The following is a 16,773-nucleotide window of genomic DNA, read 5'->3' as shown; positions in this document are numbered from 1 at the left end:
ATTGCACATCAAGACTATTCAGGACACTTAATCTAGCATGAAATGGGACAGTCATTCAGTGGAAGGCATCCCTAACAGATTATCATAGAATCATATGATCATAGAATGGTAGGGGTTGGAAGGGACCTTTAGAGATCATCTAGTCCAATTCCCCTGCAGAAGCAGGTCAATCTAGATCAAGTCACACAGGAACACGTCTAGGTAGGTCTTGAAGACCTCCAAGGAAGGAGAATCCACACCCTCCCTGGGCAGCCTGTGCCAGGGCTCCCTCATCTCAACAGTGAAATAGTTTTTTCTTATATTTAAATGGAACTTTTTTGCGCTCCAGCTTCATCCCATTACCCTTTGTCCTGTTGCTAGACACCATAGAGAAAAGGGATGCCCAAATCTCCTGACACCCAGCATTTAGATATTTGTAAATATTAATGAGATCTGTCCTCAGTCTCCTCTTTTCTAGACTAAATAGCCCCAGTTCCTGCAGCCTTTCCTCATAAGGAAGATGTTCCAGTCACTCAATGTCTACAATTTCCATCTGAGATATCTCACAGGTTAAGATATGCCTACAGTTCAAGTTCACTAGCTAGGCGTACCTATGTCTAGCCTACATTTAATCTGACCTACTAGGGCAATCTGCAATTAGGACTCTACAATACCACGTATGATCCCTAAAAGTTGCCCCACATATCCCTTGGTATGAAATCACAGGGACAGACAGAAGCTGAACTTCTATGCAACAATACTCAGCTGTAAGTCCTGGGAACCTGAACACCATCTGTGTAAAAGACACACAACTGTAGAACTATTTGAGGTGTGTATCAGGTTTGCGTAGGAAGGTTTTCATAGCAGGGGAAGTTACAGGGGTGGTTTCTGTGAGAAGACAGAGCCAATGCCAGCTGGCTCCAAGTCACACCCACTGCTGGTCAAGGCCAAGTCAATGTCAATCAGTGACAATGGTAGTGCCTCTGTGATAACATTTAAAGATGGGGAAAAAGGGCTGCGCAATAGCATTTGGAGGAAAGGAGTGAGAATATGTGAGAGGAACAACTCTGCAGACACAAGGTCAGTGAAGGAGGAGTGGAGGAGGTGCTCTAGGTGCCAAAGCAGAGGTTCCCCTGCAGTCCATGGTGCAGCCCCTAGTGCAGACAATGGTGAGGCCCTGCCCCCGCCCATGGACGCCACAGGGGAGCAGAGATCCACTTGCAGCTCGGGGAGGACCCCATGCCGGAGTGGGTGGATGCCTAAGGAAGGATGTGACCCAGTGGAGAGGCCGTGCTGGAGCAACTCCTGGCAGGATCTGTGTACCCATGGAGAAGAGTCTAGGCTGGAGCAGTTTAGATGTCAGGACTTGTGACCCCGCAGGGGACTCACACTGAGCAGTCTGTTCCTGAAGGACTGCACCCCTTGAAAGGGACCCACACTGGAACATTTAATGAAGAACTGCAGCCCATGGGAAGGACATGCATTCGAGAAGTCCCATGGGAGGGATCTCACACTGGATCAGGGGAAAATCTAAGGAGTCTTTCCCCTGAGCAGGAAGAGGTAGCAAAGAAAATGTGCGATGAATGGACCACAACCCCCATTCCTCATCGCACCGTGCCACTAGAAGGGAGGAGATAGAGAAACTGGGACTAACAATAAGTCCAGGACAAAGGGAGGGGTGGAGGGAAGGTGTTTTAAGATTTGGTTTTATGTTTCATTACCCTGCTCTGATTTGGCTGGCAATAAATTAATTTCCCCAAGTCAAGACTGTTTTGCCCACAATTGTAATTGTTGAGTGATCTCCCAGTCCTTATCTCAACCCATGAGCTTTTTGTTTTATTTTCTCTCCCCTGTCCAGCTGAGGAGGCATGTGATAAAGAACTTTTGGTGAGTATCTGACATCCAGCCAGGATCAACGTACCACAACATTAAAGCCTGAATCAATTTCTGTCTTACTGTTCCCCAGGTTCACATGCTAAGTCTACTTTTTTACTGGGCAGGTTAATACTCACATGTGAAAAGGAAGCACAAGTCCAATATAGTCAACAATAGTCTACATGCAGATTTCAAAAATCCGCACAATTACATTTGATCAAAATTTAGTACAATTTATTTTCAAGACAGTAGTCATGTTAAGAAGTAAACTGACACAGGTTGACATGGCTGGAGGTGACATACCTTTTAAAATATTCATCTTAAGCATAAATATTTAAGTCCTTATGTATATACAGTAAGTGCATGCAGCTCATATTCTTCTGGAAATTTGGATCAATTTCTGTAGGCTAACTATTGTGAGAGAACCTCCCTTCCTTCTGCAGCACTGAAGATAACTGAAAAAAGGGCATTTGAATTTGAAAGTCTTCATTCACTTTCAGGCTGATATAAATGTTACATAGAGATGAAAAACAAATTACATCTCATAATATCCATATTTTACTTTGGAGACCTCAAAATTTTAAAGACGTGTCAAACGTTCATAGAGCTCTTTAACTCCTTGCAATGTGTGAACATGATCTGCATAAGGGGTTTTTAAGTCACATTTCAGTTTTTTACAGAATTTATCTTTTCCTTATTTTAAAGATCTGGGTTGAACGCTGCTCTACGAGTTCAGTTTTTGTCTGCTAAAATTTCTAAAGTAATATCAGAACATGACTGCAGACCCAGGACAGTATTTCATTATTAATAAGCTTAATCCCCGTAGTCTGATTACGGCATCATTACAGATGTCTGGTTCACACACTCCACTCTAAACCCCCATGGAAAAAACAGAAGTTGAAATGTTCACATTACAAATGCACGCAAGATATAAATTTGGACTGTGGCATTTTCTGCTGTCAAATCTCCAGAAAGCCTTTACCAAAGCCAGCAGAACGCCACAAATCCACACTGAGCCCAGATATTAGCAGAAGAAAATTTTAATTACTTGTTTCTGTGGAAAGAATGGGTCTCAACTGGGCTATGCTTTGCTCTGCTGCTCTGTACAGCTTTGCATGAGGCAGTTTTTGAGTATCAATTTTCCTTTTACCTTTTCTCTGCTTCATATTATTTGTGCACTATAGCTGCCTTTAGCTGTATAATACACTTTCATAAACTCCTATGCTAATTATATATAAATTAGAATTTCACAAGATGGAAATAAATGGATACATTTGACCGAGCCAAAAATAAATGCAACTTCTGTGAATGAATTGACTTTCTTTCTTTTTATACACAGAATTGATTTGGTTATCTCTACTCAGTTCTCCTGTTAATAGAAATGCATATAAAATCTTAATATCTTCCTGCTGTTAAAATGTTCTCAGTTCTTAGGCTGTAAAACTGCATTATAATAATAAGGGAGCTGTGCAAACATACTGTAGGCTCCTCTGATATTTGTCATATAGGGGCGTAACTGGACATTCATAGAGATGGAACCAGAATATGAGTAGAAAACATAAGAAGTTTCCATCTCTTTGAAAACACAGGACTCGTGGTATTCAAAGCTAGGAGTTTTCTTTTGCAAGGTCTAGATTATTTGACCTATGTTCAATTTAATCTCTTACAGATTTTTAAAAGAGAAAGAGGGTAGAAAATATCTTCTCCCCTCTATAGCTGTCATCTCTGACAACGATCAAATTACAGCTAGTGATAATAACATTTAAAAATTACCCACTAATTTGTGCAATTCAAATTCTTAGGCTTCTTTGATAAATCAGCAGTGCTCTCGACAATTTGGAGATCTCCTTTTAGAGACCTCCTTTTCTTCTGAATGTGATGCTGAACATGCCTGTTAAGGTCACACTACTCTTAAGAGCTCAGATAGCTCTGAACTGAAGACAAAGTAGGTTTAGGTGAATAAAAAGGGCAGTTACAATAGTAAAAAGGGCAGATAATAAAAAGCAACAGAAGAGGGATAGATCTAATGCTTCAGTGGCTGTTTTTGAGGGGAAAAAATTTCTAGTAGAGAGTGATGACTTTCATGTAATTAAATATACATTCATAATTAACATCATCATCTTATTTGACATCAGCCTGACCACAAACTAAGAGGATGTTAAAAAAAATATGAAATCTTACTAGAGAGAGCAAGACTTCCTGTTATCTCCCAGTGAAGAAATGTTTAATTTCTCACTAATGCTAAGACTATCTTCTTGACTGTGGAAAAGATTGTGTCTGGTATAATGTTTCTATCTTTCTAAAGCTCTTAGGTATGAAAAACTGTGCATTCCTCATCCAGCATCAACTGTGGATCTAAATTCTCAGCAGCAAAATATGCCAGACACTGCCAGAATGTGAGATAAAAAGCAACTAACCCCTCTGCACTGCTTTCACTACTTTCATGCCCCTCTCAAAAGGACATTGGTTCAGAGATCCAATAAGCAATATCTGAAGGACATACACTATCACCTTCTTATGATGCTTCTCTTAGTTTTCTCCCCTTTCAGGATTGTGAGCAGAGCTAGAAGTAAATAATGCATTCTTTCTCCTCTCATTAAAAAAAATGCAGATGAGTTCTCAGATACTTCAGTAGAGATCTCCACCTCACTTCTAAAACAATGGAAAATGTTTGATAACCAGACAATTGGGCACAACAATTGTTAGTACTTATGCAAGAGAAGCAGAGAACATTTCATAACAACCTAAATCTGGAAAATCCATGTGGGTGAACAGTTCTCAGATGGAATAAAGGATTGTTAAAGAAAAGTGCACAATCCTCATGAAAAACAAAGAACTTATCTTCCCTTTCCTAAAACAACAAGGGAGGTTGGTTACACATAGAAACATTTTGTGACACAAAATCACAAAAAGTACAAAATAAAGCATCCTCACAATGAAAATATTGGGTTATCAAACAACCAAAACAAGGAGATGACATTACAATAAAACTAAGAAGAGCCAAAAACTGTCAATAATTAGAGCAGACACTCTCCTTCCAAGCATTTCAAGTTCCCACTTTTTCACAGTAGACTCTTCAGATCCATGTATAAAGTAGTGATTGCTGAAATAATTATCCTATTGTTTTATGCTAGGTAGCAGTTTTTATGAAGGACTAGACCTCATGCAAGACCTGAACAGCAAATAAAAAGTTCTCTTTATTGTCAGAGGCTCCACTAAACTAACCAAGACCGTTTTAGATACTTCCCAAAAAGTTATTTTACTGTTGTTAGTTTAAGCCTTATATTTTCAGATTTTGTGTATTTCAGAATTTGTCAGGGTAACTGTATGTGCAAATGACTGCTTAGAAGGCTGACTGCTCAGCTATCTATAAAATTTTTGTAGCCCCAGGCACAATCAAGAAAAATAATTATGTTCCCATTTTTCTGTACTTGAGTGATTTGGAACAGTTTTTTTTTTGCAGAATCACAGAATGGTAGGGTTGGAAGAGACTAGACATCATCTAGTCCAACCCCCTGGTAAAGCTGGTCCACAATCAGACTTCTCAAGAAGACCTTTGATCAACCTAGTAGAAACATTGTTCCCTATAGTCTGCTAATAAATAGTAACCAGAGTGTTTTCAGAAAACAGAAAGATGAAACTTGATGTGGTTTATGCTTTTTCAGTGGCTAATAATGGCCAAAATTATTTGCTTCACTTTTGAATCTCATTTCTCACAGACACTTAAGTAATTTAGGAATCTACATGCTTCATTTCAAAAGTGACAAGCACCTCTACTGCATCTGAATGGGAATTCTATAATCAGTCTTAGAGAACATATCACTTCAAAAGAATTTTTAAATAAAAACTTAAAATGTCAGTTCAAAGTCTGGCTCAAGAAACTGTGTGGGAAAACAGAGGAGTATGATGAAAAATGCATGTAAATCTGTACACTTCAGATACATGATGCAGGATATCTTCAGACAAGTTCAGGATCCTGTCTTGTACACTCTGCTATCTAAATCCAAGTAAAACAAGTAATTGTTCATAGATGTCTTTACTCCATAGCAAATATGACATCATTTTAGATTATTGTACTGTCAAGCTAGCCATGGCATCATATTCAATCTCTAATGACCTCTTGTAGAAAAGAACTAGGGTGTGGCAAGGCTGAGTGACACCAGGCCAGAAAGCTGAATGCCTGGTCACCTAGCGGGTCTCACAGTGTTTAAGCTCGGCTCTGTATGTAAGACCAAGCATTATTAATCACAGAAAGGTCAGTAAGCCTAATAAGGATCCAACAAGAAACTCAAGACCAACGTGTCTTGTGATCCTCTTCAAATCTACAATTTAATGATTTCACTCTGTTGCACTGCACAAAGGTGTCTCTCTTAAGACCTATCACTTCCTGGAACACAGCTGCTATGTCCATTGAGAGACTTGGTGACTCCTACAGCTTTCCTATTGTAAGGTATCCTGCAGTTCCGTCACTCAGTTCTCTCTCTTGAAGGTATACTACTCTGTAAAAGAAAGTCTTTGGGCCAAAAATGAAGAGATGATCCCAACTCCCATGGCTGGTAGGTAAGCTGTTCTCTGGAAGCAGGGAAGTGTGGACTGAAGTCCTGATACCAGAATATTTCAGACAAAAAAAAAAAAAAAAAGAGTAAAACATTTGGTGGAACTAAAACCAACCTAAAAAATAAGAGCTCAGATTTGACATTTTACCTTAAGGATTATATAATTAATTTAGGTAGACAAATGTGTAGTTTTAGATAGAAATGACCAATGTAATAAGCATTATAAGGCTGATCAAAAAAAAGGAAGCTAATTTAAAGACATTACTTTTTTCAGCATAGCAGTGTTAAAAACAGCATATATGAAATCCGAGTCATACACTGTTCAGTGGAAAAGCAGTCTTCTGAATGCTTTGGTCAGTGTCAGGCTAAATGCAACAAGCTACTTGGTGCTCAAGGACTATGACTTAGAATCATTCATTGCATAATAGTTTATTATTTATCTGGACTAAATTTCTCTCAGTTGCATTTGCTCAAACCCTTGCAGTCAAAGAGAAATCACACTGGAATATTCCTAGTGTAGACTGAGGTCAAAATTTGTCCTAACACTCCAGCTGTTGTATCAGTACTCTTTATTTTCTCTACATATGTAAAGCTGTAAAGAACTACTGTTATTTATTTTTACTTTCTGTGTATCAGCTTACACCAAAATATATATAAACGTAGGCTTGCTGTCATGTCTTGCACTATCTTAATTTGTGTGAGCTATTAAGCTAGACGGTTATACAGCCTTAATGGCATTAGAATATCAGCAATAACCCCTACATCTATATGTTAAAAGTTCAGGCCCTGACCTTTAAAGGAAAGATAAACAGATATCCATTTTCATTTAGAAAAGCCAACAAACATTCTGCATTGACTGAAACATATGACTGACCTTCTCTTCTGACTTTATTAAACAGCTAAGTCCTATGAAAGTTCAGGTTATTTTAAAATGCCAAAACAGCAATAAATATTAAGAAATCATAATTACAGAAGCATGTACTGTAGGGTTATCCTACCATGTCATTTTATACAATAAAGCTCATGCAATACGTAGAAACATAGCTGTAATAAAGAAGGTCTGTCTGTATTGAAAAAGAGTCAACTCCCATATGCTACATCATTAAGCAAAATGCACAGGTTAAATCAAAGCGAATTTCAAGATGAAGCCTTACATGCTTGCATGCCTTAATGCACCCCACAAGGAGATTTTAATCTAGTGATGGTAATTCATAAAATAACTGTTGCCTGTTAGCTACAAGTAAGCTTTATTTGTTAAATCCCAATAAATCTATAAAGACTGTATTATTACAACATCCTTCATTAGAAATAATTCAAGACAATCAACATCCCTATTGCAATCATATTTATAAGAAACTGCTTGGGGGCATCCTTAAGTGTTTTGCTTTATTCATTGTTCCACATATATTTTTCTAAGAGTGATCAAATGAAAGCCAAAATTGGAGGCTATGCCTCTTTCTACAGTGGGTATTAATAAATGAAACACAGCAATGAGAAAGTATCCTTCCTTATGCACTTTTTGTTAGTATCACCATGAATAAAATATAATACTCTAAATAGTTCCTATCTGTCTGTCTATAATCTGAGTTGAGTGCCATTTCTTCATACATAGTATTCTCAAATAAGCAAACTGTTAGAAACAAATATCCCCTCTAAATCTCTGTAATATATTCTAGCTACTAAGTTTTTACTAGCAAAAGAGTCATCAAACTCCTCTGGTGTGAACTAGGTGTTAAAGTATCTTATAGGTCACTTTCCACCAACACGTAGCATGTATCTCCTTTACTCCAAAACCATCTAATACATTGGTGCGAGCAAGGCTAAATTACATTACAGAAGTGGGAAGAGTATTTATGAAACAGTATCCATCTCAAAATGACCAAAATGAAACCTCAAATCACAGTGAAAGAATCTATAACACAACAAAATTACATTCTTGTATCTTACGAGTAGCTGTATCGTCACATTTTTCTCATGCAAAAATACTGCGTTCCCATGTTCTATATTAATGTATTGGTTCTTTTCAATTATAGCAAATTCATATTTCTACTCCTCACTACGAATTCTTTCATGTAATATCTGAGTGATACTTCTACAGGCTCTCACAGACACAAAAAAAATAGGTAAAAAAATCACTGTAGTGACTGAGCACATATTTGTGAGCACAGTGATTCCTTACTCAGCCAGTAACAGTAAGTTTTTCCAAGCAAGCTGATCTGAGCTGATGGCCTAAAGAATTTTTTGAAGGAGCATCAACAACAGAAGCAAACTGTCAACTCAACCTTATGTCATCCAAGTTTGTAGAGCTTAAAATTCAGCAACCAGAAAGAAGCAATCTGGTGGTTCATGTGAAGTTCAGAGAAAGGGAAGCATAATGATCATGTGACAAATTGCCTGGTACCTGAGAATCTGTAAAGTCTCAACCAGTCAACGCATTGTCTCAGATACATTTAGATTAAAACAATATTTAATAAAAATTATTAACACTAAGCACACAATATCCCATGGGAATGTACTCCGAGTTCACAGAGAATACTGTCATATGAGTATACTTTTTGCTGTGTAATGTAAACCCTATTCTTGCTGATAGAGATCAATTTACATTTAACCTTAAACATGCTCATTTTAATATCGTAAAGCTTACAGCATACAGAATCCTTTAAAAAAATAATTTCCCAAGAGTTAAGAAATACTTGCATCTAAATGTCATTTAATTATACTTCAAACTACCTTAAATGCATCTAGATGGTAGATAGTAACTAGTAAAATACCAAATTTTCTCACTTAAAACATTTAACACATCATAAAAATTCCACAGATGTATCAATGCATCTATGTGTGCACATATAACACAGATGTTGAGATAAGCACGCACCGCCTTCTCCTCTGTCCTGAAATAGTCTTTCAACCCCATTCAAATTACATTAGCATAAGGGCCAAGATAGGACATATCACATTACATCTCAGCCATTTAAACAAAGATTTTCACATCCCAATGGAATAAAGAAAAGCTTTAGCTGGAAATTAGGAAGTCCAATTTACCAACTGGATCCAACACACTTAAAAACCAACAGCAAAATCCGCAGTTACTCTATTTGAAAAGTCGTAACTGTAGAGTACAGAATATGGGCCATTTTAGATTATTCATTTGCATTAGACAGTTCACCATTCCCTGGGTCTTGACCAGCAGAATTTGTAGCACTTCCTGAACTACTATCAGTTGGGAGACAGAAAACACTCTTCAAACCAGCTTTTTGCACACATCAAAATGCATGGCTGGACTCCTGGGACAATTCAGCCTCTTGGCTGTCAAAATCAACCCATCACATCCCCCAGCTTAGTACAGGCTGTCCTGCCCAATGCAATGGCACCGTACACTACATAGGCGTACCTTATGTTATAGAAAGAGCACACTAGCACCTTACCTTTTCTTAGCTGTATACTGAGCCTCTTCCCTATCTTTTTGGTGTTATACCCACTGTTTGCAGTGGAGGTGAGAACTTTCTGAGGTGACGGTACGAGGCCCGAGGGTGGTTTCCCTGATGAACTCACACTATGAGGTAGCTGCGAGTAGGAGTCTGTCTGATCGGACTGGTTACCCGCTCGAGACATTCTCTGTAATGTGTGAAGTCCAGAATTGTTAATACTTTTGCCATCAGCATACTGAGAATCGGGGCTGAACCGGCTGCAGTAGTATGTGTTCTTCTCACTCTGGGACAACTGTTCATACTGCTCTTTATTTGCCGCAGGGACCACGTGGAACCAAATGAACGGCGTACGCATGGCTTGGCGAAACATATGCTGTGCTCTAGGTTTCAAAATGAACAGAAAATTAGCAAATTAGGACTGGCGGACTACAAGACATTATAAGCATAATTACTAATGTTAATTAAGCAACACAAGCTGACAGACACATTGCACTCAAGCATAAACCATAAAACTTGAATCTGTTCACTAGTCCACTTGGTCTGCTTTTAGCTAAGGTTTATTGCCATAGGGCAACGCAATGGTTAAATACGTTTAACAACTAAATACACCAAATACTAGATTCAGAAAAGCAAAAATTTGAACCACAGTCTTGAAATGGAGACAGTTTGATGGCAGCACTGCAGCCTCTTTTTGTTTTGAACTTTGATAATTGCGGTAATTGTGATAACAGTAATCACAGTGACAACAGAATTATTAGAATGAAAATTACACTTTATAAAAAGACTATGTGTTTCCATAATTTGATGGCAGTATATGCAGCCTTGCAAAAAGTCTAGTTTACACTTTACTTTTTGTAAGTTAGCAGTCTTTCAGAACACAACATTAAGAAATAGGAAAAAAAAAATGCTTGATCCTGCATAGACAGACATTGAGGTCATGATCCAAAGTATACAAATCAACAAGTCTGTGAAGAGACTTAACAAGTCGTGATTCAGAGACACAGAACAAGCAGAGGCAAGCTGCGTTCAACCATATGGTACAGGGTCATGTGCCAATCCAGGTTAGAGTCAAAGAAATAAAAAACACATTTTAGATGTGTATCAAGTATAGGATGATCAGAATAAATGGTATTTCTTCAGCCCTCAACTGGTTAGAGTTTTCAGAACAATATGATCATAGACTCGTAGAATGGTAGGGGTTGGAAGGGACCTGTAGAGATCATCTAATCCAACCGCCCTACAGAAGCAGCTCCACCTAGATCAGGTCACACAGGAACGTGTCCAGGTGGGTCTTGAAGACCTCCCAGGAAGAAGACTCTACAATCTCCCTGGGCAGCCTGAGCCACTGCTCCGTCAGCCTCACAGTAAAATAGTTTTTTCTTATGTTTAAATGGAACTCTTTGTGTTCTTTGACATCCTTCATTTTCCGCATATTCCCTTTCTGCTTTCTCTTTCAATTACTTGTGTGTGAAATACAGTTTGGTTTCACTTTTAAAAGTCTTTCTGATTTTGGGACTCTACCAAGACAAGGAGTCCACTGAGGAAACCAACTGATGAACAAAGAGGGTGTCCTGGTGACAGAGGATGCAGAGAAGGCAGAAGAACTGAATGCCTTCTTTGCCCCAGTCTTCAATGTCAAGGATGGCCCTCGGGAATCTGAGTCCCTAGAGGATAGTAGGATAGTCTGGAGAATGGAAGACCTTCCCTTGTGGATGAGGATGGGGTTGGAGACCTGTTGGGCAAGCTAAACATCTATAAATCTATGGGATCTGATGGGATGCACGCCTGAGTGCTGAGGGAGCTGGCTGATGTTGTTGCTAAGCTGCTCTCCATCATTTTCAAAAGATTGTGGAGGTCTGGAAAGGTGCCTGAGGACTCAAGGAAGGCCAGTGTTACTCCAGTCTTCAAAAAAGGCAATAAGGATGACCCAGGAAACTACAGATTGGTCAGCCTCAACTCCATATCCCTGGAAAGCTGATGGAACAGCTTATCTTGGATGAATTTCACACAGATTCAACAAGGAGAGATCCTCTTTGACCAACCTGATAGCCTTCTATGAGGGCATGATTCACTGGCTAGATGATGGGAGAGCAGTGGATGTCATCTACCTTGACTTTGCCAAGGCTTTTGACACCATTTGCCATTACAACCTCATCGAAAAAGCTCAGGCAGTTTGGGTTTGATGAGTGGATGGTGAGGTGGGTCAAGAACTGGTTGAATGACAGAAACCAGAGAGTGGTGATCAATGGCACAGAATCGAGTTGGAGGCCTGTGGCCAGTGGAGTTCCACAGGGATCAGTTCTGGGGCCAGTCTTGTTCAATATCTTCATGAACAAACTGGATGAGGGGACAGATTGTACCCTCAACAGTTCGCTGATGACACCAAACTGGGAGGACTGGCTGATTCCCCAGAGGCTGTGCTGCCATTCAGTGGGATCTTGACCGGCTTGAGAGTTGGGCAGAGAGGAACCTCATGAGGTTCAACAAGGGAAGTGCAGAACCCTGCACCTAGGGAGGAACAACCTCCTGCACCAGTACAGGCTGGGGATTGACCTGCTGGAGAGCAGCTCTGCAGGGAGAGACCTGGGAGTCCTGGTTGATAATAGACTAAGTATGAGCCATCAATGTGCCTTTTTAGCCCAGAAGGCCAATGGCATCCTGGAATGCGTCAAGAAGAGTGTGGCCAGTAGGTCAAGAGAGGTTCTCCTGCCCCTCTACTTTGCCCTGGTGAGGCCTCATCTGGAGTCCTGTGTCCAGTTCTAGGCTCCTCAGCTCAAGAGAGACAGAGAACTTCTGGAGAGAGTCCAGCACAGGGCCACCAAGATGATAAAGGGACTGGAACATCTTTCTTATGTGGAAAGGCTATGGGATCTAGAGCTGTTCAGCCTGAAGGAGACTGAGGAAGGTACCTCATTAACACTTAAAAGTATTTGAAAGGTGTATGTCAAAGGGGTGGGGTGACACTTTTTTTCTGTAGTGTCCAGTGATAGGACTAGGGGTAATGGACAAAAGCTGGAACACAAAATTTCCACTTAAGGAAAAATTTCTTCTCTGTGTGGGAGCCCTGGCACAGGCTGCCCAGGGAGGGTGTGGAGTCTCTTTCTCTGGAGGTTTTCAAGCCCATCTGGATGCGTTCCTGCATGACTTCATCTAGGTGGGCCTGCTTTAGCAGAGGATTTGGACAAGATGATCTCTAGAGGTCTCTTCGAACCCCTACCAATCTGTGATTCTATGATCTTTCAAACTTTTCCAGGAAGTTTTTGAAGTAGGACCTTTAGTTCTCACACATCCAAACTCATAAATATATTTTAAATGTTAAAAATAGTGTCCATGCTGTCCACTTATACTGAACATGATGCACTACAAGACAAAAATTCACAGAGGAAATTCAGAATAAATTCTTTACCAATGCAAAAAGAAAAAAACTGTAATGTGCAAAAACAATCCAGTGAGAAGTGCATATACTTTCATCACAATGATTACCCTGTATTTTCTGTAGTTTGCCTAATTATAAACTACTAATGCTCCTTACTGTATCTCTTCTTATTAGAAGGGCAAACTCACACAATTTTTTCTTACTTTCCTCAAATTACTGCAAGGTGCAGTGTTAAAGATTAAATAATGCAACATAACACACGGTAAGTACACTTACTGTTCAAATCTCCTATTCCGAAGGTCTCCATCATTAATCCTGACAATACAATCATTCTCACGAAAAAGGTTTTCTTGTTCAGCTTTTCCACCCTTCTCCAATCGCTTTACCAGCAGCCCCAGGGTTCTGGAACATTAAGGTTACAAATGATTACTGTTCAAACAATTTGCAGCATAGAAAATCCTACTGGCTTAATATTTTATCATAATCACTACAGAAACTAAATTTTAAACCATCTTTACCTTAAAGTAGGCTACTATAGTTTCAAACAGTTTATAAGCACTACCTGAATTATTATCCCTTATCCATGAAACAAAACCCCTAGGTGAATCAAGCATGCCATTTCAAAGTAAGAACAAATAGGCAGTATGATGATAGCAGGTCCATTTCTGCAAAAGACCAAGATTTCTGAGCAGTAAAAGCTCCAAGAAGCTTTCTGCACATCTGACAGACAGCACTTTTTTCTGATAGTTAACTGAAGCTGAAAAACTTCAGTTTCAAATTTGAATTTCTGAATTAGCACAGTCATTACTAATGCTTCTGTGCAAGTGGAATGGGGGGTCACCTCACACAACAAGTAGCCTATTAATGAAGGGATGGATAGAGGATTCAGGACTTCACATGAACCAAATGCTTTTATTTTTAAACCTTATATTTTTAATGAAGAGTAAAGAGAAAGTAAAAAACTTAAAAGCCACTTCTAATGCAGCATCTTATCTTAAATTAATGGGTTCAATACCATTTGATAGACTCTGGGCAATGACTTGGTTAACTATGTCTAGTGCTTACTCACAGTGTCATTTTAAGGACATTCTTAGAAAGTAAAGGTCAACAAATCTTCAACCTGAAATTATGAAATGGATCCTGAGGAGTGGATTTCTAAGGTACTAGTTGGATAGTGTGAGAAGTCAATGATGTTTCTATACCTGAACTCTGGGTATGAAGAAGGATTCAATCTTCGGGATTATTCTTGCATGAACATTGCACTTCATTTTTTTAAAGACCAGCTTTACACTGAAATCCCACAGGATGTATCAGTGGGTCAAACTCACATCACTCAAGTCCACAGCATTACTTTTTCAGAAGTCATTTCAAGGCAAGTTGTGGAAAACACTTGGTTACACGGCAGGAATTGTGAGATCACATGTGTCTTTTAGCACAAAACCTTCAGCGATCATAGCACTTCAGTTCACACATACCTCAAAGTAAATGAGCAGTCAGTGATGCTTAAAAAGACTCCTCATGTGTTCAGAAGTTACATATGCACTTGAGTACTTCACCAAATTGGTCAAAAAAGCAAAATTAACTTATTTCTTCCAATGTAAATTCTTCATTTATGCATTTATCATCAACATATGCAAATGAGACATTTATTTTACAGAACAGTCATATGTTTTCTCCTATAAAGCAGATGAAGGAGTAAGAGAAACAATCCTAGTAGTAGTACTTCCCTTTTGGAACCACCTAGGGACATTAAGATATGACGTTGAAAGGATCTATACATGTAAACAGACTGTGAGAAGAAAAACAACATACAGCATTTTGACAACACAAATTATCAAATGAAGTTTGAGTCAGACATTAACATTTAAGTGACACTATTCTGTTTCCAACTGATATGGAGTATTTTGCTAATGCTTAACATGGTGCACCTTTGGCCTGTCTGGGGGTCCCACCCGATGGACCACTTGGGTGCAGTCACTGATGCAATTGTGATTGGGCTTCACTTTAGTACATATGTTGCAATGAGCAATCTGTCTCTTTGCAGTAACACTAGCGAGCACAAGGATCAGAAAGATTCCATAAAGCTGAAGTATTGCTTCTCTAAATCATATGCTTTTAAGAAAAAAAATGTATCTTGAGGACTGTGTATCTCCTCATCAACATTACCATCATGTGTATTCCTCCTCATACCAAAGTTGATATGCTTTGGGTTTGGAAAAGATTCCTTCCAACAACCCAGCATTTCCCATAAAAAAAGGAAAACAGGAAAAAAGAAATCAAACCAATTTTCCTAAATCTCTCAAAGTAAAACCAACTCTTCCATATTTTGGTTTGGTGTGGTGGTTTTTTTTTTCCTGATCACCAAAATAATGAAATACCTTGTATTATCTAGATATTTCAGGTAGTTTTCTGTTAGCCTTTCCCACAATCTTCTAAAAGTTTGCATGCCAAAAATTCTAGAAGCCGACAATAGTCACACATTAACTTAACAATCACGTTTTGCTCAATTTGTTGTACTAAAATTTGCTGATAATCACAATGGTGTGTTATCAAAGGAATTAAACAAAACAATTTTTACTGATTCAATTTTTTTTCTTCTGTTCACTAAAATAAGAGTTGCACACCCTCGGAGTTTTAAAACCGATAATTATTTTTTTAAATTACAGATAGTTTGTTACTTGCAGAAAGCACTAAGTTATGAATTTTAATCATAAAATAACAAAATAATTTTATGCCTTCACTACATTATTTTTCTCACTATTATTGTTTTGATACCTATAAAATTTATAGTTAGGAAACAGGTTTGTGACTTTTCCCCTTGTGAGTTGAATTTCTCTGGGAAGACATAATCTTTGAGTTACTGAAGAGGACATTTCTAAATAGGGATGGGATAAGCAACCAAATATAAAACAAGGAATGCTACATTCAAGGGATAACCACCAAAATACCCAAGGGGAGAAAAGGGAATTGTTTCTACTTTTCTTTCACTTTGTGTCCAACAGCACTTTCATGCAGTTGCGTTTCTCTGTAGTGCCTACAGACAACTCAGAATTTGGATATGCATGCAGTGTTTGCCTGAGAACATACACAGTAACTGCAATAGGTGTACTTAAGATTCCAAAGTAATTGGTCCAGGAATAATTTTTTACATAGCATTTTTCTGGAAATGCTGCTGTACTGTTTCCCATTCTGAAGTTATATTACATTATTAATGCAAGATGCATTTTTATGCTTGGTTTGTCATTTCTTAAATTTGCTTCACCTAAGCTCTCACAGTAAAAATATTACTAATCCAAAACAATGGCAAAATAATGTAACACAAATAAACTACCAGTGAAAATTGCAAGTAATGTCATTGTAACATAGGCTACAAGTTCTACTAATGCAAGATTGCTCATCTCAGACACAACATATGGTGCTCAAGAGGATTTTGCTTTTTAACAAATGTTAGAGGTAGATTAACCAAGCCATATAAAGCTAGTCACTGAGAACATATTCAGGGCTGGATGAACAGCTCGAGTCAAAACTGAAACCAGGATCATCACAGTGCCTTTTATTT

At 38.6% G+C, this 16,773-nt stretch overlaps 1 protein-coding gene across 12 annotated transcripts in view; it reads right to left on the bottom strand.

Annotated features, from left to right (window-relative positions):
* The window catches only part of PARD3 (par-3 family cell polarity regulator), a 453,311-nt gene that overhangs the window by 196,178 nt on the left and 240,360 nt on the right, over positions 1–16,773 (bottom strand). For all 12 annotated transcript variants that reach the window (XM_061996551.1, XM_061996556.1, XM_061996554.1 and 9 more), the window contains 2 exons: positions 13,491–13,616; positions 9,836–10,218 (listed from right to left, as the gene is read on the bottom strand). In XM_061996551.1, coding sequence (XP_061852535.1) covers positions 9,836–10,218; positions 13,491–13,616 — 509 coding nt within the window. The remainder of the gene's footprint in view (positions 1–9,835; positions 10,219–13,490; positions 13,617–16,773) is intronic.

Source organism: Colius striatus, chromosome 5 (assembly GCF_028858725.1).
Source record: "Colius striatus isolate bColStr4 chromosome 5, bColStr4.1.hap1, whole genome shotgun sequence".
Classification (NCBI taxonomy): Eukaryota; Metazoa; Chordata; class Aves; order Coliiformes; family Coliidae; genus Colius; species Colius striatus.
The sequence above is the reverse complement of the archived record's forward strand: the minus strand, read 5'-3'. Positions and strand labels throughout refer to the sequence as shown.